The 21,685-nt window shown below is 59.7% G+C and overlaps 1 protein-coding gene and 1 long non-coding RNA gene across 24 annotated transcripts in view; one reads left to right on the plus strand and one right to left on the minus strand.

Moving 5' to 3' along the window:
* Positions 1-253: 253 nt before the first annotated feature.
* On the minus strand, positions 254-2,102 carry LOC122688206. The gene is made up of 2 exons (XR_006339390.1): positions 1,554-2,102; positions 254-935 (listed from the first exon to the last, which is right to left on the minus strand). It is a non-coding gene; the product is annotated as an uncharacterized LOC122688206 (long non-coding RNA).
* The window catches only part of BIN1 (bridging integrator 1), a 55,892-nt gene continuing 36,307 nt past the window's right edge, over positions 2,101-21,685 (plus strand). For 22 of the 23 annotated variants that reach the window (XM_043894030.1, XM_043894034.1, XM_043894037.1 and 19 more), the window contains exon 1: positions 2,101-2,436. In XM_043894030.1, coding sequence (XP_043749965.1) covers positions 2,353-2,436 — 84 coding nt within the window. In that variant the 5' untranslated portion in view covers positions 2,101-2,352. Of the gene's footprint in view, positions 2,437-2,762; positions 3,159-21,685 lie in introns of those variants that run through there. The other variant, XM_043894036.1, reaches the window with a different exon arrangement.

Here is a 21,685-nt window from a genome sequence, read left to right on the forward strand (position 1 = left end):
GTGGCGCTAGTGGTAAAGAACCTGCCTGCCAACGCAGGATACAAAAGAGACTTGGGTTCGATCCCTGGGTTGGGAAGATCCCCTGGAGAAGGGAAGGGCAACCCACTCCAGTAATTTTGCCTGGAAAAACCCCATGGACAAAGGAGCCCTGTGGGCTACAGTCAATGGGGTTGCAGAGAGTCAGACATGACTGAAACGACTTAGCACACAAGGGGAAAAAAATCAGCCATAATAACTTGACCTTAAAACATCAATTTCCTTGTGCATGGTTTGTTCCAGTCTTTGATCATGAGCATTTATATTTATTTTTATGTGGTTGCAAAGGCAGTACATGCGCAATTTTCTATCTTCTCCTTTTCACTCATAATTATACCTAAGAATTATTTCATGTTGCTACACAGTCTCCGTAATTGTTTAAAATGATTCCCTTAATGGTCTCTCTGGTTGCTGCGCTGTCTAGCTGACCCTATCCTGTTGGTAACCATTCAAATTGCTTCCAATTTTTCTGTCAGGTGACCCAAGTTCAGTGAAGCAGAATCTCCCACTTTCCCTGGGGGCTGACTGTAATCTGATTTGACTTTTGCACATTCTCTCCTTTCGTCAGAGGAGGGCGGGAAGAAATCACTCTTTAGAGAATGGTTAGAAAAGTGCCATGCATAAAATTATGAGGAGAACGACTCTGAGGTGAACGCTGATGAGCATTTAGGAGAAAGCTGCCTGAGAAACTGCACTGCTTCGGTTTTGGTTTTGTCATTCGGGAATCAGGCATGAATTTATAATAATAATTTTGACAAAATGCTTTCTGCTCCTGTGTGCTTGCTGCTTTTCCTCGAAAGCAGGTCCATGTACTAGCTGAGGGCTTTAGCGCAGGAGGGTCTGGGTCTGAATCTCTGCTTCTCTCTTTGACCTTCAGCAGCTGCAGTTCCTCAGTCTTTCTGCAAAATAGGAATAGGAATGGGCTGGGAGGGCTGAGGTGCTGAGCAGTCTTGCAGGAAAAACTGGAGAAGCCAGGCTCTCCTGGGAACATGTTCCCAGGGAGCCCAGGAGGAACCTTCTATGTTTCTCTGGGTATGGCGGGCTTGGTGGATGGTCTGCAAGAGGCTTTGCTCCTCTTCCTGGAAGCTTGCCAGTGCCCCTTGCCCTGTCTCCTGTGGGGGTGCTGGACGTGTCCAGGCCTCCTCAGCAGGGCTTCCAGGACTCCTCTCTCTACTCAGTTCAGCCTATATCCCTGGGACAGGCACTGGCCTCCCGGGCAACAAAATGCTGTGGCATCCTTCCAAGCCCCTGACATGATTTTGGGGAGCCGTGGGGGTGGGATCAGTAAGCCCAACGCATATTTATTAATTTCGAATAAGTGTCATTGGTCTGTTAGCAAAGTTGTCATTGGTCGGTTAACCTTTCCTTTGAATAATGACCATTCATTCTTCCAGCGCGGAATAGGAGACCGAGCACCCAGGATAGAGTGTTTGAAAAGCCTGGGGTGTGGAGTCAGAGGTCTGGTTTCAGGCCTCTCTGTGTCGCACTTGTAAAAAGTGAAAAATAATAGCACCTACTTCATAGGGCTGTTGCCAAGGGGGCACTTAATAGAGTGCCAGGCACTCCTCAGCGCTCAGTACCGTTAGGCTGTTGTTATCATGATGATTAACCGCAGATTAGAAGACCCAGCGTCTGGTTAGCAAGGGACGAGGCAGGAGGAACAGTTCCCCGGTGGCGTCCCGAGAACCCCGGTCGAGAAGGGTGAACCTAGATTCCAGGAAGAGGCCGAGCGTCAAGAAGGGGATCCTCGGTGAGCGCGCTCCAGCGAAGTCTCCCGGATCCCCGGGGCGCTGAGCAAACGCCACCCAATTTATCTTCGGTTTGTGAAAGGGCCCTTCTCCTCCATCTGGCCTCTTTTCCTGGGCGGCGGGAGGTATCTATCTGGGTTGAAAGAAGGGCTCGCGGCGGCGTCGGACCCGGGGCGGTCGTACTAGTTCCCGCCCCGGGGCGGTGTCAGCGAAGTGTCCTGGGAGTCCGGCCAGCCACTGTAGCCGCGGCGACGGTGGGCGCCGCTCCCTCCCCGCCGGATGACCGGCTCTGGCCTCCGGGGTGGCCCTTTAAAAGGCAGTGTCTTGTCCGGAGGGGGCGGGCGGGGGGCGCTGACCGCCACCCGAGGCCCGGCCCCTCCTCTCTCCCTCCCCCTCCCTCCCTCCGTCCGTCCCTCCCCGGTCCCCGCGTCGCTCGCTCGCTCGCCGGGCGCACGCTCCGCCTCCGCCAGTCGGCTCGGCGGTCTAGTGCGCGGCGTGGAGCGGGAGCCCGGGGCCGGGGCTGGGGGCTGGGAGATCCGCGCCCGCCACCGGGCAGGCCTGAGCCGCAATGGCTGAGATGGGCAGCAAGGGGGTGACGGCGGGGAAGATCGCCAGCAACGTGCAGAAGAAGCTCACTCGGGCGCAGGAGAAGGTGAGCGAGCCCGAGCCCCTGCCCCCGCGCCGCCTGGACACCTGTCCCCTACCCCCGCGCCGGGGGCTGGTCCTTGTCCGCGGCCGGGCGCTGTCACCTCCAGACGAGGGCTGCCGAGGACCTTCGGGGGTCCACAGGCTGCGCGCCGCGGCGCTCTGGGTGTCCTCCCGCGCCCGCGTCCTCCGTCTCTTCCCCACGGCGGGGGCAGGAGAGGGCGCAGCTGTCTCTACCCCCTCCCCCTTCCCCTCCCCCGCAGCTCCAGCCGCTTTGCATCGTCGCTGCTTCTCTGCAGCGGAGAGGCGGCCCCGGCTCTCCGGGCGCGAGGTCCCGGCTAACCCGGCCTGGAGGCCGAGGCCGGGAGGCCGGGAGGCGAGGTGGCGCTCCGAGCCCTCCCCGCGGGCGGGGCCGGCGCCAGCCTGGAGGGCGTCTGCCCCTTGTCCCCAGGGTCGCTTAGATCCGGGATTCCCGAGGCTGTCCCTCTGCTCGCGAGTGCCGGCGCGTCGGCTTCAGGCCTCCGAGCGTTTCCTGCGCCCGCCGTGCCCTCCTCTCCACCCGCCTCTCCACCTTCTGTCCCCGCGGGCTGAGGGAGCGGTCAGGTTTCCTTTCACCAGGGGTGCCCGCGGTCTGGAAGCTCCGGTCCGGCTCCCGCGGGAGGGGAGGGCTGCGAGCCCCCCGGGAAGTGCCCTCGCCCGAGAAGGGGCTTCGCATTTCCGGCGGCCGAGGTGAGGGTGGCGGCTCTGGCTTGGGGAGCCCGCGGCCGGGTGGGGAGCCAGCCGGAGCGGAGAAGGCGCGGCAGGCCGCCGCAGGAAACGCGACCCCTCGGCCGGGAGAGCCCCTGGCCGTAGGCTGGGGGATGGAGCGGGGCTTCCCGTGGCAACCTGGCGGTGCAGGAAATGCAGGGCTTGGGGGCGGGGGTCCGCGCGCGCCGGCCTTCCATCCCCAGCCACCTCTGGTTTATTGAATTGGATCGCGCCAGTTGCTGACGCCACTTCCCCTGCCGACTCCGACTCTGAAATCTGAGATCGCAGAATCTGTGATCTTACCAGGGTGGCCCCCCTCAGCGCCCCCCGGCCGGGTCTGTCCCCCCTCCCGCCCGACGCACGGCCGGGTGGGAACCGGGAGACCGGCCGGCCTTCCCCCGCCTGGCTGTGGCTGTTTATAAACAATGACTTTTGCAGCTGAGACCTGCGGGCTCCCTAAGGATGCAGCCACGTGATCGTCGTGGGTGGGGGGCGGCGGCGGCCGCTGGAGCTTCCCGGGCGCTTCCCTCAGAGTCTGCAGCTCATTCCCGTGGTCCCGGGCTAAGGAGGTGGTGGGTCTTGTGGAGGGAAGGGCCCTCAACCAGACTCCAGATCTGGCCTGCCCCAGCTGTCCTCCTCCCCTCCCCAGGGCGGGAGGAGGGATTAGAGCCCCACAGATAGCTGGCTGGAGGCTGGGACGGCTTCAGTTGCCCAGATTGGTGGTGGGGGGCAGACGCTGCTGCTCTGGCTCCCCCCTCCCCCCGCCTCCCCCCATGACTGGCTAATCCGTTTAGGTGCCTGGGTCTAAGCCTGCTTCCTGCACCTAAGGGGCTGAGGAGGATGGACGGGAAGCTGAGGGAAGCTGAGACAATTTCCTTGCCCCCATTCCAGTGATGTCCGGGCCTTCCCTTTGGTCTTGCTGTGTCCCCTTTGCCCCACTTGCCTTGTTTCTGCAGCAGCATCTTTCAGTGATTTCAGGGGCAGCAGGCCTGGGCCGTATTCCCTCTGGGTGTGTGGCGACGTGTTTCCACTAACCCCCCTGAGCTGCCGCCCTCCCTCATTGGCCTCTGTCCTGTGGCCTTGGGCGGCTGGCTGACAGCTGCTCAGCTGTAGATACTGGCCTTGGCCAAGGGCTGGCCCTGCCCGAGCCTGGGCCTCGTGGGACTGGACTTGCTTAGCGCTGTGGCTGTTCTCTGCCCGGTGGGCTCTGGCTGGGGACACCCTCCCCTCCAGAAGCCAGAGCAGCAGCACAGGCATCCTGGCTGAGTCTGGAAAAGTAGCCTCCCCTGTTGGTCCAGGAAGCCGGGTGCCTCGACCCCCCACCGGTCTCTCCCCTCTGCCCTTCAGAGGCTCAGTCTGTGTGGAAGCCTGGCTGCTGCTGGCCTGGCTGCCTCCTCGGCGCCTTCTGGTGGCCTTCAGGGCCAAATCTAACTCGCATGGTCAGTGGTCTCATGGGCACCCCGCCCCCACCTTGCCTTGGTCAAATCTGTGAGTAATGGGGCAATTCCAGTTGTCCCGTTGCCATGGCAGGGTATTTCCTGACCAGGGACCAGCAGGAGCTTGGGTGGAGGGCCTAGGCAACATCCGCGTAGGAAGAAGGGCCCCATCTCTCCTTTTCCTCACCCTTGATTTCCCCCATCTCCTCTCAGCCCAATCCGCCAGGATTCAGAGGGGGACTTTGTGGGGGAGGAAAGCTTGCTTGCTGGCGCCTTTGGAACCAGCTATCCTATCCCCCAGTTCAGTGAGTCCCTCAGGGGGCCTGCTGTTGCTCCTCCACCTGCCAGCCTCCAGCACTGGTCCAGGTGCTCCCTGGGGGCTGGGCAGATCCGTGTATGCACCCCACGTTCACCTGGCCCCAGCCAGTGCTGAGCGATGGTTAGGAAAAAACAGGGGTGTTTGGGGCCTTGGTGTGGGAGTCCTGATGCAGGCTCTGGGTGGGTGATTTGACCAGAGTGCTCCTCAGCCTTCCCTCATTCAGCAAATCCCACCAGGACTTGTGTGGAGCACCTGGGCCTGGCCGGGCCCGGGGTGCTGAGGGGAACAGGGTGCACGTGGCTCTGGCCAGCAGGGAGCTAATTGTTGCTGTGAGGGCCTGTGGCCTCTGGCCCTGGTGTGACCACACTGGAGGGCTCCCTGGGGTCTGCCAGCCCAGCATGGCTCTGTCACAGCTGACCTCCCAGCCCCCAGCCACCCACAGGGTGCTCAGTACCCTGAGGTCATCTTCCCATCGCGCATTTGGCTTGTCGGACCCTCTATAAATGACTCTCTCCATTTTTGGGCCTCAGTAGGTGGCTGGGCAGAGTCAAGTTGGGGTGGAGCCTGGGTCGGATGACAGAGAGGATTAGGAATTGGCGGGCTGGGTCCTTGTTGGGGGGGGCGATGGGACAGTTGGGGAGAAGGGACAGCTGGGGTGGGGGTAGAATCTGGCCCGCTTGCCCCTGAGTTCCACTGCTCAGAAGTCCTCATGGGGCATGTGCAAGGGAGGCCAGCCTGTGACGGAGGAGCCGGACCCATGAAGGGCGCAGGAAAGGAAGCTCCGCACCCCACCACCCGTCACTGCAGGCCCTGAGCTGCTGGGAGTGGGGAGGCCCGGCTTGGAGGCGCAGGGCCCAGGGCTGTCTGTGGACCGGACAGCACTGGCGGGTCACAGCTGATTCTCCCTAGAGGGCAGGTGCAGTGGCAGTTATTTATAGGAACCCACACATGGCCATGATGGTGCCATTCTCATCTGGATGGTCAAGGTCTCCCACGCTGTAGCCATGGACCTCCCAGTAGGAGCCAGGCCTTTGCAACCAGTTCTTATGCTGAGTGGCCTTGAGAGGGGCCGGGCCACCCCGAAGGGCGGGGGGGCAGGGAGCCCGCCCAGGTCTGAGGCTCCAGGCTGCAGTCAGTGACTCTCTTCTGTTCAGACCCTCCTGCGCTCCCCCTCGGGGTGCCTCTCTCTCACCCCTGAGTGTCCTCTCCCATGTCTACCCCCATGTCGGCTTTGCCTCCATCTCTCTGCCTTGCTGCTCTTGTCTCTCTCCTCTGATCCTGTGTACGCTTTTCTGCACCTCTCCAGGCTCAGATCAGCTTCTCTCTGAACCCGAGTTATTTATGTAGTTGGTTCATCTTGCCAGTGCTGGAGGGAAGGCTCTCCAGCCAGGCGTCATCTCTGGGTGGGGTGTTTCTGGGGGCTCCGTGGACATTTGGCTGAGGTCCGTGGGTGTGGGGAAGTTGCAGGCATGGCCTCCAGACTTCCTGGGCCCCAACAGGCCGGGTTGGGCTGAGCCCAGGCGTGAGCTGAGGCTCTCCTCTGTCAAGGCTGATGGTTCATGCAGGGCCCAAAGCAGACAGAGGCTGTTTTGCCCAGGTCGGCTGATGGGGCTGCCTGGGGCCCAGGGGGAGGGGGAGGGTATTGGGGGTAGGGTGGGGGACAGCTGTGGGCCAGGGAGTGTGTGTGGACTGGAAGAGTAAGCTGCTGGTCACTGACGGAAGGTGTGGGGTGTGTCAGGAGGTGGCTGGGGGGTAGATTTGGGCTGGGTTTGATTGAATCTGGAATGCCGTTGGGATCTGTGAATCCCATGGCTTCTCAGAGAGACTGAGGCTTCAACTCTTCACCTCCTTCTTCTCAGATGACCCCTCTGTGTCCCCCTCTCACCTTCCCTCTCGGGCATCGCCCAGGCTCTTGCCCCTCCGCCCAGCTCGCCCCACACAAATTGTGCTTCTGTTCCTCCTGCCTGCCTTAGTCTGGCCTTGCCTGTACTTTTCCCCTGAGGCTCTAGAATCCCTGTGTCCTTCCCTGCTGGGTCTTGGGGTGTGTATGTCAGGGACAGAGCCCAGGCATGGGCCGGGTAGGTAGGCAGCAGTGGCGGAGGGCTCCTGGCTCCTCCGAGCAGACCTTGGGCAAGTTTCAGGACCCTCCTGAGTGTGGTTTCTTCAGTGTGAGATGGGGATAACAATGGTCCCCTTCCCACGCCTGTTGTGGAGAGGAGGGCCCTGGACAACAGTCAGCCACAGACCAAGTCTCAGTGGGTAGAGCCGCAGCATGGCCCAGAGGCCTCCCTTCCCCCAGCCCTCCTCCCGGCCCTTCTCCCTGCAGTGTCCATTACAGGCCCCTGCAGACAGCTAATCCCTGCTGGGCCCTGGATGGATCAGCCCAGGGTGATGTGTGTGCATGTGTGGGTGCCCATGTCTGTGTGTGTGTGTGCAGAGGGGCAGCATGTGATGGGGAAGGGAATCGCGCAGTTTTCCGGGTCGGGGTGGGAGTGGGCGTCTGGACTCATGTACATATAAATCCTGTGGCTCTGGGTAAGTGTCCCCCCCCACCGTCCGCAGGCTTCCCTCTGACCATCAGGAAAGTGATCACGGGGTTTACTTCTTCATTTACTTGGAAAACAAACACTGAACACCCACCATGAGCTGGGCACTGTGCAGGAGGGGGAGACAGGGCTGAACAAAGCCAAGTCCTCGCCTCCTGGAGCTGGTGCTCTCCCTTTCTCCCAGGGGGTAGGCAGTCAAGAAACGAAGCGTGTGGTGGCAGGTAGATACAGGGCAGGGCAGCCTTTCCATAGTGGAATTTGATGGTTTAGAACGGTCTTTCCTGGGCACCCCAGGGCCAGTGCTCACACGGTGCAAGGGGTTGGTGGGAGTGTGTGTGCGTGCATGTGTGTGGGTGTGCGCTAAGCCGCTTCACTCATGTCTGACTCTGTGTGACCCCATGGACTGTAGCACTAGGCTTTCTGTTCATGGGTTTCTCCAGGCAAGAATACTGGAATGGGTTGCGATGCCCTCCTCCAGGGAATCTTCCTGACCCAGGATTTGAACCTGCATCTCCTGCAGCTTCTGCATTGCAGGCAGATTCTTTACCACTGAGCCACCAGGGAAGCCCCTGGTCAGGGAGAGGCTGAGCCAAATCTTCTGGTCTCCAGGTGAGAGGGCACGTGGGGGACCAGGGCTTCCTGTTGGATGTCACCCTGGTAGGTCACCCACATGTAAGCTCCTTTTTTGGCAAGTCTCCCTTTGGGATTAAAAGTGCAAAGAAAAGGTCACTCATGCTGAAACCACCCTGCAGGGCATTGGCAATACAGGCCAGGGCAGCTTGGTGGTTGTAAGAGGGGAGATAGGAGGGGACAATAAAAGAGAAGGCGGAGGCTCCAAAGATGGCCCAGGCTGTGGAGGACCACTTAGAAAATTTTCACAACAAGCAGCAACTCAAGGTAGTAACAACTATTCAGTTTCTAGAGAGTGGGGCTTGAATCCCTCCCCACAAGCTACTACCCTTGGGCAGGTTGCGCTGACCTCTCTGAGCCTCACTTTCCTCACCTGAAGTCAGTGGTGTGAACCACAGAGGATACTGTGAGATTAAATAGACCCAAGCAAAGGGCAGGGCTAGTGGTTCCTGTGCCGGGAACTGGCTGGCACCCTGGGCTTCTGGGGCCTCCCCAAAGGTGTTGCCAGCTCACAGAGAGGCCACATGGTTCTGGCCTGGGCAGCGAAGCTGGCTTAGTGCCAAGGGCTGGCAGGGGTCAGGGCTGGGGAATTGAGAAGAGAAAGACAGGCTCTTCCTGCTCTGAGGGAAGCCTTTATCAAATATTGACTTTCAAATAGCCTGATTTTCTTGCAGACCTGCTAAGTGCCAGATGCTTGGTGAGAATTCTCATCCCCACTGCAGCCTGGGATGTCATCTTGATTCCCATTTGGCAGATGAAGAAGCTGAGGCTCAGAGCAGTGGTGTCACTTGCCCATGGGCTGCTCTAGTCCACTGTCTAGGAAGTCACGTCTCCCTTGGTGACTAGGCCCTCAGGCTGGGGGAAAGCCCGGAGACATGCACTGCAAATAAGACGTGGATCTCCACCCAGGAGGCGGGGTGAGGAGTGTCAGCTGATAGATTTGGGTCCCAAGACCTTCTCCCCCATTAAATGAGGTCTGAGGCTGCTTGTCTGTCCCTGGGTCCCCACCTGGCGTCAAAGTTTATACTTTAGAATGTGCTCTTTCTGTTTGGACGTATTTGGTAGGCCTTGGGTGCTAGCGGTGGAGAATCTGCCTGCCAGACATAAGAGACACAGGTTCGATCCCTGACTCAGGAAGATCCCCTGGAGAAGGAAATGGTAACCCACTCCTGTTTTCTTGCCTGGAGAATCCCATGGACAGAGGAGCCTGACCGGCTATGGTCCATAGGGTCACAGAGTCGGACATGACTAAATTGACTTAGGATAGATGGACGAGGTGAGGGGACAGCCTGGGGTTTCATGAGGCAAGTCTAGGGATGGGAGTTCCTGCAATTGAGGACAAATGGTGGTGTGTGTCTGTGTGTTTTCCCAGATATGAAGGCTGTGTCTACTCAATATAAAGGAACACACTTTATCCTGAGATTGTATCTACTTTTGTTTATATTTTTGCAACAGTGTTTCTCTCATGAAATGATGGTACTACTGTTTCCTATGTTCCTGGGGAGGAAATAGTCTCCATGTTGATCCCTGCCCCAGCCCAGCTGAGATTTTCCTGGTGTGGGATCTAAATGTCTGGGGCCCCCTGCCCTGGGGCAGTTTGCTGCCTCCCCTGCCGCCAGGGTGGGTGGGCTGTTCTCCAGGTCCAGGCTTGAAGCTTGGCAGTGGTGGCCTGGGGCAGGCCCCTGGAATATCTGCACCACGTGGCTGGGTGCTGTCTGCTGCAGTCACTACGGTGCCCCCAGCTGGGCACACAGTAGGTGTTCCGTGTACCTGTGTGCCTGGATGCCTGGATTCTTCAGGGGGATGGAGACAGGCTGATGGCTGGCAGAGGTCCTGGAGGCCGTGGGTTCAGGGGTAGGGTGGGAGGGGTAGGGGCGATGTGGCTGGAGAATTTCACACCTCCAGCGAGCCCAAGGGTGTCAGAGCCCAGGTCTTAAGGTCAGGTGTGGGGGGGCATATGATGGCCCCAGCACAGGCCATCCCCAGGGGCCTGGGCATCAAACCCAGAACTTTTTCCCGCATTAAAGTCTCAGGGCTGTGATGGTGCTGACCTGAGCCATGGGTTGCAGGGCTTGGGCCTAGATGCTGGCCTTCTCAGGAGTGGGCTGGGGCCCTGCTGGGGAGTCCTCCTTGACTTTAGGCCAGTTGCCAAAGAGAGGTTGGCCTGGGTCATCTCTTCTGATATGAGAAAACTCTGAGGTGACCGGGGTCCCAGAGCTCACTGACCTGAGGGTCTCTGTGATTTGCTGGCCCCAAGACTCACGGCCGTGCTCAGACCCCCTCGGCCTCTTGGACCTCGCCTTCGGGCCCAGGCTGTTACCCAGGTCCCAGGGCCACCACAGATGGGGTAGGAGCGAGCCCACAGCTTGGATGGAAGGTGGGGGTTGGAGCCTGGTGGTGGGGTTTGGCCTCGTGCTGTCCATGGTGCCCTTGGGCAGGGGCATGCGTGTCCCCCTATGCTGTGCCCAGGGGCGCAGACAGCAACGAATCTGCCTGCAATGCAGGAGACCCAGGTTCGATCCCTGAGTTGGGACAGTCCCCTGGAGAAGGGCGTGGCAACTCACTCAGGTATTTCTGCCTGGAGAATCCTATGGACAGAGGAGCCTGGTGGGCTACAGTCCACAGGGCTGCAAAGAGTTGGACACGGCTGAGTGACTACCACATGCTGTGTGTGCCCAAGCCTGCGGTGACGGGCTGGGTCCCTGCTGCTGGCCCCGCTCAGTGGATGGGGGGCTCGGCGGGTGGGTGGCGAGTTGTAGACACCCCTGCCTGTGCAGTGTGAAGGCTGCGGCATGGTGGGAGCTGAGCCCCGGCGGCTGAGGAGTGAGTGGGTGGCAGCCGGGCAGGCAGCAACCACCAGCCGCCTCCGCAGTGCTGGGGGCGGGACTCACCACTGTTGTCACTGCCGGCTGGGCTGGGGCTCTCAGGGCCCCTGCAAGGCCTGCCTGCCCCATCCTGGAGCCCCCAGGGCGCCTTCCTGGGGATACTTATGCTGCTCCTTGCTTCAGCTCCTGATGTGGAAGCCGCTTCTCTTCCCTTGTCATTCTCTGGTTCATGGCCTGCCCGCTGTAGGCCAGGATGCTGAGGTCTGAGGGCACTCAGAGGAGGAGAACCGGCCCTGCCCTCAGGGAGCGCCCAGTCCCACTCTCTGTGCCCATCGCAGCCCTGGGGAGAGGTGGGGGAAGGGCACCGCAGCCTCCCATAAGGCCTGGGCAGTCAGGAAAGACTGCTCGGAGGAAGTGGCCTGCCCTCCTGAGGCAGCCAGAATCCAGCTGTGCCTGGGAAGGCATGGGGGCTCCGGGGCAGGGCTGCCGTCCTGGAGTCCTCTACGTCGGGGCTGGGGTCGTGGCCTTCCCGGAAGGCTGCTCTGCATCCTGTGTTCCCTCCTATGGTGTGCAGACCTGCCCGTCTGTGTTTCAGGGCCCCAAGGTGGCACCATGGAGGGGATGACACTGCTAAGCTTGCGGAGCTGGACCGCTGTGAGGGGCCAGTGGGTCAGTGCACCCCCGGTGCCAGGCACCCCACTGCACTCACCTTTCGAGACCAGACCAGGTGGCCAAGTGGAGGCCCCCTTGGTCCTGGATCAGAGCCGGGGTGGGTCCTCAGGGGGTGAGGGGTCATGCCCACTGGTTGGGATCCTGGCTGTGAGAGCAGATGACCAGGTGAGGAGTGGATGACAGTAATGTCGCATTGTGTGGATGAGGCTCAGGATGAGCGGCTGGCTGGTGAGGGGTCCGGGTTTCCACCCAGGCCTGTGCCTGTGGAGCCGGAAGGGGGCTGGAGTGAGCCGAGAGCCTCGCCAGCCCTTTTTCCAACAGCTGCTGCTGCTTTCTTTGGATCCTCGCTCAGCTCAGCCTCTCCCCAGGACTACAGCCAACGTGCTGGAGCCCTGGGCGGGCCTGGGCTCGGCAGTGGGCACTGGGGACAGACCCGGCCCCGGGAGGGCGGGGCCGGGAGAGACCCTCTAGGGGACCCCTGTTGCTCCCTCTCCGGCCCCATGTGGCCACCCCCCCCCCCACACATTTTCTGCTCTGAGACAGAGTCACCTCTCTCAAGACATGCCCTCCAGCTTGTCAACAACTACCTTGGGACCAGACGTGGGTGATAAAGTGGACGAAGACGCTGACCTGAGTTGGGCCTCTGGGAGGTGGGCAAGAGTCGAGGAGAGAGATTGAACACGGGAAGGGGAAGAAGGAGGTTGATCCCAGTGACTACCCACCCGCTCTGGGGTCCTGGGCAAGTCATGCCTTCTCTGAGCCCACCTTTCCTCCTCTGTAAACGGGAATGGGGGTTCCTGCCCTTGGACTTGTGCTGAGAGTCCAGGAGGATGTGATATGATCAGGACCTGCTGGGGAGGACACACAGGTTCTGTTCCAGGGAGCCTCTTGGGGAGCCCCTGGGAGCCCACAGGTAGGGACTGTTCTGGCTTTTGTGTTCTGAGCTGTCTCTCTCTGCTGATGCCCAGATTCTCGAAGTTGAACTGCAGGGCGGGTTTTGTTCCCTTTCTCCCTGTAGAGTCTGGAAATGCTAAATTGGGAGGGCTGGTGTCGTCTCCCACAGGAGGGAGGCCAAAGTGTCCCCTGATCCAGAGCTTGATTGAATGGGTTAGGGCAGGAGGAGGGCAGCAGTTCCAGGTGGGCTGGGTTGAGGGGTCTCCCATCCCTCATTCATTCATTCATTTGAGGAACCAGATGTGCAGCTAAAAGAGACCTGGGTTGAAGCCTGGCTTGGCCGCCGAGCCTCAGTTGCTCATTTGGGAACTGGGAAGCATGAGATTCCCCTGGCAGAACAGAGTTCTACTGGGTCCAGCTGGGTCTGGGTGATTCTGGAAGGGAGGACAGGCGAGCATCTCTGCGGCCTTTCATTAGTTTACTCAAAACCCTCCCACCTGCCATTTTTCGTTTGTTCTTCTCCGTGACCAGTGCAGCCAGCAGGACTGGATTATGGTCCCACTTGGGAGGTGAGAACACTGGAGCTCAAGGAAGCCCTGAGATTTTTTTCCCCCTTCTGTTCTCCGAGGGCCCCAGACTGGCCTTTCCTGGGAGCTACCACCCCCATCCCTGAATGGGGGAGAAGGTGGTTGGAGGATGCTGGAAATAGACTATTGTAGTGCAAATATAAATGCCGAAGTGTTTTCAAATGAAAGCCAGTGTGTGGGGGCTGCCTTTGTGGGGCAAACACCTGGGGGAAGGGGTGTGTGTGTGGCTGGGGAGGAGGCTGACACAATGGAGGAGAAGGTGACCCTGAAGAAAAGCCACCTTGGAGCTTTTCACAGGGCCCCTGGTTCCCCTGTGACTCCACCATGGTGGTGGGTGAACCTGGTTTCACAGAGCAGTCACAGGGATCCCAGAAGGTGAGCATCGGATGTGGACAGGGCTGGCCTGACACAGCGCTCCTTACAGGGCCTCAGTAGGAAGAGTCCTGGGCACAGATGCCAGTGATGTACCGGGCACACATTTGGGGAGGGTGCGGCAGTGGGCGTGGGCGCCCAGGCCGGGGGAGGGAGGGGACACTTGAGGAGGAATTAAGGGTCAGGAATACAAGTTGAATCTTGATCTGAACTGAGAAACAGAATCCGCAATTAATCGGCTGCATTTGCTGAACCTGGGGCGAGATGACAATGTTCTCCTGAAATATAATTTCAGCCAGGAGGGTGTGTGTGTGTGTGTGTGTGTGTGTGTCCACCATGGGCAGCCAGGAGGGTGTGTGTGTGTGTGTGTGTGTGTATGTGTGTCCACCATGGGCCTGGCTGAGGGGTGTGTGTGTGTGTGTGTGTGTGTGTGTATGTGTGTCCACTATGGGGCAGACTGTGGGGCAGTCTGATCTGGAAGTGGGCCTGGCTGAGCTGGACCGTCACCATCTGCCCGAGTTTACCAGCCCAGGCCTCCTGGTGGAGTGGACCGTGGACCGCTGCTGAGAGGGGTCAGGGCCCTTCCTGTGGGCCGGGGGTGGTGCTGCCCTGGATCTGGTGGGCCAGGTGGGGGCCGGCCTGGTGCCACAGCAGGGACGCTGGCCCGAGGTGTGGGTGCTGGGCTGCCTGGCCTGTGGGAGAGCTGAGTCAGCGCCGCGGGAAGCCCGTGGTCAGCAGCGGGACAGAAGCCGGTGCCTGCGTCCCGACTTGAGTCACTGCACTCTCGGGTCACCCTGTCCTGCGTGCGCAGAGGGACCAGGGGAGGCCTCCCCACATCCTGCAGCCGGCGCAGGGCTCTTCTGAGCCAGGTGGTTGGTGAGGGGGGCTGGGGGTGTGGGGCGGCTCTCAGCGCCCTGGAGACCCAGGATCGTCGCTTCTGATCCCCTCCCCTCCCTTCTGCTGGGGACTTGGGTCACTTGCTTGACCTTCTCATTTCAATTTGCTCCTCCGTAAAACGGGGGTGAGTGCCCCCTGCTAGGCCCAAGTCTCGGATGGTGGATCCTGCACCTAAGTGCACACAGTGGGCCCTAGTGCAGCGTCAGTTGGGGTGTGGGGCTTCTGTGCCCCGCGGATGGGAAAGCCTTGGCAGAGTATCTCGCAGTGTGGCAGGTGGAAAGCCCCCGTTCAGATCCCAGCTCTGCTCCTCCCAAGGCCTTGACCTTGGGCAAGTTACTTGTCCCCTCTGAGCCTCGGTGCTCTTGTATGTGAGGGTTTAATGGGGGGCCAGGTGCCTCCATTTCACACCTTAGGACACTGAAGTTTGGGATGGAGTATAAGGTGCCTTAGCGGGCATGGGGCTCTCTGCTTGTGGGTCCTGTTGGACCTTCCTGCCCAAGTCTGGACCAGCTTTGGCCCGGCAGTGGCGGAGGTGTGCTGGCTCAGCTTGGGATCCAGATGGTGAGGCCATGGGGGAAGAGGAACGTGGGAGGGCCCGAGAGGGCCTGGCAGGGGCCAAGTGACACCGGGGACCCCTTCCCATCACACTCGGTGCCTGCCCCACCTGGCCCGACCGCCTCGTAGGCAGGAGGGGTCCCTCCCAGCTTTCAGATGCTCCATCAGTGTCCAGAGTCACACCTGGGCTGGCCGGGGACTGCCTCCTGGGACCTAGCCCTGGACACTCATCCCAAGCCACGCCCTGCTCCACTCTGCTCTGTTCTTTGGCACTTTCCTGTGATTTTGTCTTTTTTTTTTTTAATTGGTAACTCTGGCACTTCAGCTTCCCCTTACTGTTGAACTGCGTTTCTTTTGGGAAAGAGGGCCCTGGGGAGGAAAGGGCCAGGTAAGTGGGAGCCCCTCGGCAGTAGGCCCAGAGGGTGAACTGGTGTTTGCTGTGATTTTGGGGGCCAGTGCTCTCTGGTGGGTGTGTGTGTGTGTGTGTGTGTGGGCGGGGGGTGGCCTCTGCTACCCCTCCCCGTTCATGCTGCCTCATCTCTTCTCAGGGAGGGATGTGGTCTCACCCTGAGGACCTCTATAGATTGCAAGATAGACTCCAGGGCTGATGCTCGGCCTGTGTCCTGATAAGTCAGAGATAGGGGCCCTTTGCGTCCACCTGATCCTCACCTCCCCACTGTGAGGGTAGAGATGGGACCCTGAGTGGGGACCTGCCCAGGCTTCTGGCAGCCCCCTCATCATACTCCCGTCCACTGTGTGCTGATTTCCTGCGTCTGCTGGGCTGGGAGGACCAGGGCCTTCCCCTCAGGCCTCTCCTTGCCCACCATGTTTCTCTGCTCCACCCCAGCCCAAGAACAGTGGTGCAGGCTTAGCAGGAGAGAGCCCGGGAAAGCCCCCCTGGTCCCCTGCAGTCATTGCATCTGCCAGGGGCGGGGGCACCGCCCAGCTTCCCATCCCTTCTTGGCCTCTCTGGTTCCCCGTGCTCATCTTCACCCTTGCTTGGTCTATGCTCCCTCCCAGCCCCCTCCCAGCCTTCCTCCAGCTCCCCTGCCCCCAACCAGCGGAAAGCATTGGGATTGGCCTTGGGCTGGGAGAGGACCACCCTGTTCGGAACGGGTGAGAACCAGTGAGTCCCCACCCTTTGATCCACCAAATCTGCAAAGTGGAGCATCCTCACAGGTGCCGGGAACTTGGAATCAGCCCAGGGGCAGAGGTAGGAGAGCCCCTGGGGCCACCTCCTGGGCAGCCGAGGACCTGGGAGTGACCACAGGACTGAGGGTGGGGAGGTGTGGGTGGGGTGCGTGACTGCACTCTCGCTTGGCAGGACTGGGTGGAACTATTTAAAGCTGACTCTGGGCATCAGCTCCTGTGAATGACACAAATAACAACAAAAACCAAAATAATAGCAATAATGTGTTGGGGGAAAAAATACCATGGGTTATGTTCTTTAGGTACTTGTTAATCATTCCAGGTTCACAGATGTGGCTATGGACGATTCCAAGTGACAAAATGAAGGAACGGCCTGGTTGCACATTAGGTCGAACAGACATAGGCAAAGGGCTGAGGGCATTTAGAGGACTGAGTGAGTTCATGTACCTGAGGTGACATCAGGAAAGGCTGCCTGGAGGAGGTGACATGAGGGAGGTGACTTGGTCTGGCACCAGTAGGGAAGAGATTTCTTAATGAATATTGTGGGGGTGCCCGTGGTCCCTCCTGGGTCAGACTCGGCCCCAGGCTGGTGCGTGGAGGCAGGCCCTTCACCTCCTACCCGGGCTCTGGCCCATGCTCTGTTGAGCTGAGGGTGGGCTCCTGCTTTGCTGCTGCTCCACAAGGGCTGTCCCCTCACCCAGCCCAGGAAGCAGCTGATGAGGGGCTGGTGGGAGGTGGCCGGGCGAGAGGGGCGGATTCCACCCCTCTGCTGATGACCGGCGTCCCGGCGCCTGCCTGGGGCTGAGAATAGCACCCACACTTGCATGGAGGGGACAGGTGGGTGGGCGGTGGCTCTCGGGGGGGGGCGCGGTGCTGACATCTCTGAACAGGTGGCCTGGAGGGCTGGGCCGAGGGCAGGGCTGCGGTGTCCTCAGCCAGCCGCAGCCAGCCCCTCCTCAAGGGGCCAGCAGGTGGGCTTGTGGTGCTCCCATCCGGGGCGCCCTGTCTGGGAGACCTCCTGGCCCGTCTGTAGAGTGGGCTGTGTCCTGGGCTCAGGGCTGGGAGGTTAGGGATCAAGGCACCCCAGGGCCACGCATGGCGGCTGCTGCAGGGCATCAGAGGCCAGAACTTCCAGCTGCTGTTTGGGCTCAGGAGCAGGGTAATGATGGTGGGGCTGCTGGCAGGGTCTCTGCAGAGCCGGCGGGGGGAGTCTCCCGAGGGAGGTGGGGCACGGTGGGGCAGGCTGTCTCCTATGTAAGCCTGGGTGAGTCATGGGGAGCAGGCGCTCGGGGCACCAGGCACCAGCCTGGAAAGGCATGTGTGGGCTGGGCTGGGGTGGGACGGGGGTTAGGGAGAGCGTACTGGCTTGGATGGGCAGAATCCTAGGTCAACAGGGGTCAAGGGACGGCGGGTGCGGGGGAGGCCAGCCCCTGCTCTGTGTTAGACCTGCTAACCTACACAGCCCGAGCTCATCCTCACACTTCCTTGAGGGAGAGGTCTTGGCTCAGTTTTCCCGATGGGACTCAGGGCTCCAAAAGATGAAATTGCTTGCCCAGGGGTACACAGCCTGGGCCTGCTCCTTATGTATCCTGCTCCCCCTTCGACTCTCCCCATCAGAACGGGTCCAGAGGGCCCTCCTTTCCTCCTTTCTCTTAGCCACCATCGAGACCAGACATGGAGCGGATCACCACCCTGAGCTGGTTGCCGGGGTGGGAACCACTGAGGGGCAGTGGGTGAGGAGGGGGAGCCTCAGGAGCCCAGTGGTGGGCCTGCGGGCTGCCTGTCCCCACGTCCTGGCTGACCCCACCTCCCTCCCCAACATCTCTGGACATCAAGCTCACAGTGACCCCCAGGCGTTCCCAGCTCGGGTGATTCAGGTGCCTTTCCTCTTGTTGCTCACACCTGGGGTCGTCCTCACTCTTCTCCCTGTCACCCTATCCTTGACCCCTCCTCACCATTCCCTGTCCCGGCCATAACCACTATTGCCTCACCTGGGTCATCACAGTCACCGAAGTGGGCTCCTTGCTCCAACCTGCTCTGTAGTCTGTCCGCACATAGCAGTGTGGGACTTTAAAACTGCGAGTCAGATCACAGCTCTCCAGACTTCCTCCTCCCTGCTGGAGTCTCAAAGCCCCATGGCCCTGCCTGGCTGTCAAGGCAGTTCCTACAGTGGTTACATCCTCTGGAGCCAGGCTCACTGGCTGTGTGACCCTGTGGAGTTTTTAAGGCACTGCCTCAGTTTCCACATCTGCAAAGTGGGGTAATAGTAGTGCTTCCTTTGTGAGGTTATAGAGGGGATTGCTTGAGGACTCACGCAAAGGCCTCAACTCCTGTGTTGCAGGGCATCTTCCTCCTCCGCCCGCCCTCCTGTCCTCTTTCACACTCTAGCCTCGCTCTTCCCACCCCAGGGCCTTTGCACGTGCTGTGCCCCCGCCTGGCGTGCTCTCTCTCCGTCATCAGGTCACAGAGGTCACTTTCCTGAGCCCCACCCTTTCTGCGCCCTGCGGTGTTTTTGTTCGAATGCCACTGGACACGCGTCCCTTGGAGCACCGAACCCTCCAGGGCAGAGACCTTGCTCTGCTCACCCAGCTGTGAGGGTCAAAACCATGGGGGATGGTGGGGGGCAAGGGGGCAGTGAGGAGGGGGCAGCTTGGGCCCAGCCTGAGAAGTTGGTGCAAAGTTCCTTTGTTCCCCTGGAGTGTGGGTCTGGTGGGGTGAAGGCTGTAAGGGTGGGGTCTGGACGGCTGGGTGGTCCCTGAGTGCTGAAGGAGGTGGCGTTCCCCTCTGGGTGGCCCTGGCCTTTCCAGAAGCCTGCCTATCCTCATAGAGGCCTCTCTTGGAGGTTCTGGATCTGTTGACATCCAGGAATGAACTCAGCCTGATGGGTGGTCCCCGAGAGGAGGAAGCCAGTTACGACCAAGCCTGGGCCCCCTCCTGCACCCCTTTGGGGCTCTAGGGCACCCCTTGTGGCCTGATCCCCCCTCCCCAGGCTCCCACGCATGGAAGGGGGCTCCTTTGCACCATTGGGTTTGGGAACCGATGGCCGTGTTCAGATTCTAGATCCTGTTTACTTACCCCGGGACCAGGGATGTTAGGCCTCAAGTTTCCTCATCTGAACACCTCCCTCTCTTAGAGAATGTTTGGCAGCCTCTTGGAATGCCTGTGGATTAGCGACTACTTCTGCTTTGTGGGTGCCACCTCACCCCACTGGCCCGGCCCAGCCCCCTCCCAGAACTCCCAACCCTTCCGCACCCCCACTGTGGCCCCTGCCACCTCTGCTCCCCTGCCTCTGTTTTAGGCCGTTCCAGCCTCCCCCACCCACCGCAGCCCACCCTAGCTTCCGCTGGGGTCAGGGTGGCCCTGCTGTGGCTGCTGGCCACTGGCTTATCTGCTGAACAGGTTGGAATTTCAGGCTTCCTGGGAGGGGGAGTGGGGAGAAAGGAGAGAAGGGCAGGGTTTCTCAGCTGGAATCATCTGGAAACTTCCTACCTGGGGTCAGAGCCCTTCCCTTCCACTGGCAGTGGGTGTGCACAAGGAGACTCCCTACCCTGCCCCCAGTCCCTACCTTTCCCAGGGGCCTGGCTGGGAGCCTGGGAGAGGCTGGTTCTGACCAGACAGTTGTATTGCAAGGCATTGTTGTGGGACGGACATAGATGGCAGCCAAGTGTTTATGTACCAGTTAAGGACGTAAAAAAAGAAAACCAAACATCGCTTTTTACTCTCACCAGTATTTCAAAAGGAAAGGGAAAATCACTAAAAGAGGAAGGAGATAATTTTAGAGTGACAGGCTCCCAAGAAAGGCCCTTTGGCTTCCTCAATAGGTCAGCCGTTCTTAACCAGGGGCCCACGGGAAAGGATGATGAATCTCTGTGGACTGGTGTCAGGCGACAGTGACTTCCAGAACCCGAGGACTTGTGGAAAAAAAAAAAAAAGGTTACTGTGGGGTGAGGCCTTGGAGATTCAGGGTGGTTGGGACTTGGAAACAATTTTTTTGGTTTTATATTTCATTGCAAAAATCCTTGCAAACTTTGCATTCTTATACACAGTCTTTGTTGCTTATGGCACAAAAGTGGTTTCTTCACCAGTTAAATCTTTGGAACGCAGGTGGGGCAGGAATTTTTGGAGTGGGCAGACACGCTGCCTGTCGTCCCCAGCCGGCTCTGTATCCCCATTTAAGAATCAAAAGTTGAGGGAATTCCCTGGCACTCCCGCGGTTAGCACAGTCACCGCTCTGAGGGCCTGGGTTCGATCCCTGATTAGGGAACTAAGACACCACAAACTGCGAGGTGCACCCCTGGCAAAAAAAAAAGAATCATCAGTTGGGTCTGGGCTTTGAAATCCAGCCAGCTTGGGGTCCTTGTTCTGCCGCTCTTTAGCTGAGCGATCTCTCTGAACCTGTTTTTTCATCTATGAAATAGGACCCAAAGTCACACCTTTGGATGTCCTGGTGATATGAGCCCACCTGTAAGGGAGTGTCACAGATGCTGAGCCCCCTCAAGGTGAATCCTTGGTGCAAGCTCCCTGGGGTTGTGCCTTGCGGTGTGATTTTTTTGTGGAGCTTTGAAGGAGGGGCAGCTGCAGTCCAAGGGGAGCTTTCCCTGGCAGGTGGGTGGCTGAGAGGTAACATCCCATGGTGAGGGGTCCCCTCAAGAGTGTGAGCTGAGCTCAGAGCACTTCCCCAAGAGGAAGGCGGGATGACGGTCACCGCCTTCTAGCCACCAGCCTGGGAAGCTGGAGATCCAGGGACAGCGGTGCAGAGGAATTGGGGAGGGGTCTCTCTCTTGGGGACGGCCTTGCGTGTACTGGATTAGGGAGAGGGATCTGAGTCGGAAGGTCCCCGTCTCCTCTGAGATGATCTTGCCGAGCCGGCCCTTCCTGGGCCCAGAGCCCGGTGGGTCCCCTGGGAGCCTGTGGCTCTCTGGTTCTCTCCCCAACTCCCTTCTGCATTCTGGATTCTTCCACTCAGCTTCTCGCCTGGCTCTGTGGCTTCTGGATGGTTCCTGCCACCTTCCCACTGTGCCTGGAGTCGACCGAAGGCTCGTGGGCAGGGGCCGTGTCAGGGAGCGTGTGTGAGTGTCTGTGCAGACAGGCCAGTGAGGACCAGCGTGTGGACATGTGTGGGTGCAGATGGCCCACGTGGGGGGACATTCTTGCCTCCTGGGGGTGGAATGCTGTTCCTGGCTTTTGCCCAAGGCCAGCATTTTAACATTTATCTTTCTTAAAAAGTCATTGCCCCTTTGGGAAGTCGACAGGCTCAGACTGGCACCGCAGGAGGGCTGAGGAGTCTTATCATCGGCCAGGCCTCTTGCTGTGTCTTCTGGAAGTTGTGTGTTCTGGGCTCTGCTCCCAGGCAGAAGAAGCCTGAGCTGCTTCCCCCCACTGTCATTCACAACTGGGCCAGGGAGGCCAGGCCCCTCAATCTAGCCCCTTTCTGCCCGGTCCCCTCTCAACACCAGGGCACAGCGACAGCTCCCAGGCTGTGAACTGTGTTGCCCTGGCCAGCAAATCACCAGTCTCGGGCGTAAGTACTGTGGCTCTGGTGGCAGAGATGTCCAACATGTCCGTGTGAGTGAGCTCATGGGCCCTCAGAGGGAGAGGCAGAGTTTTCCTTGCTGGATGACAAAATG

This window comes from Cervus elaphus, chromosome 33, assembly GCF_910594005.1.
Source record: "Cervus elaphus chromosome 33, mCerEla1.1, whole genome shotgun sequence".
NCBI lineage: Eukaryota > Metazoa > Chordata > Mammalia > Artiodactyla > Cervidae > Cervus > Cervus elaphus.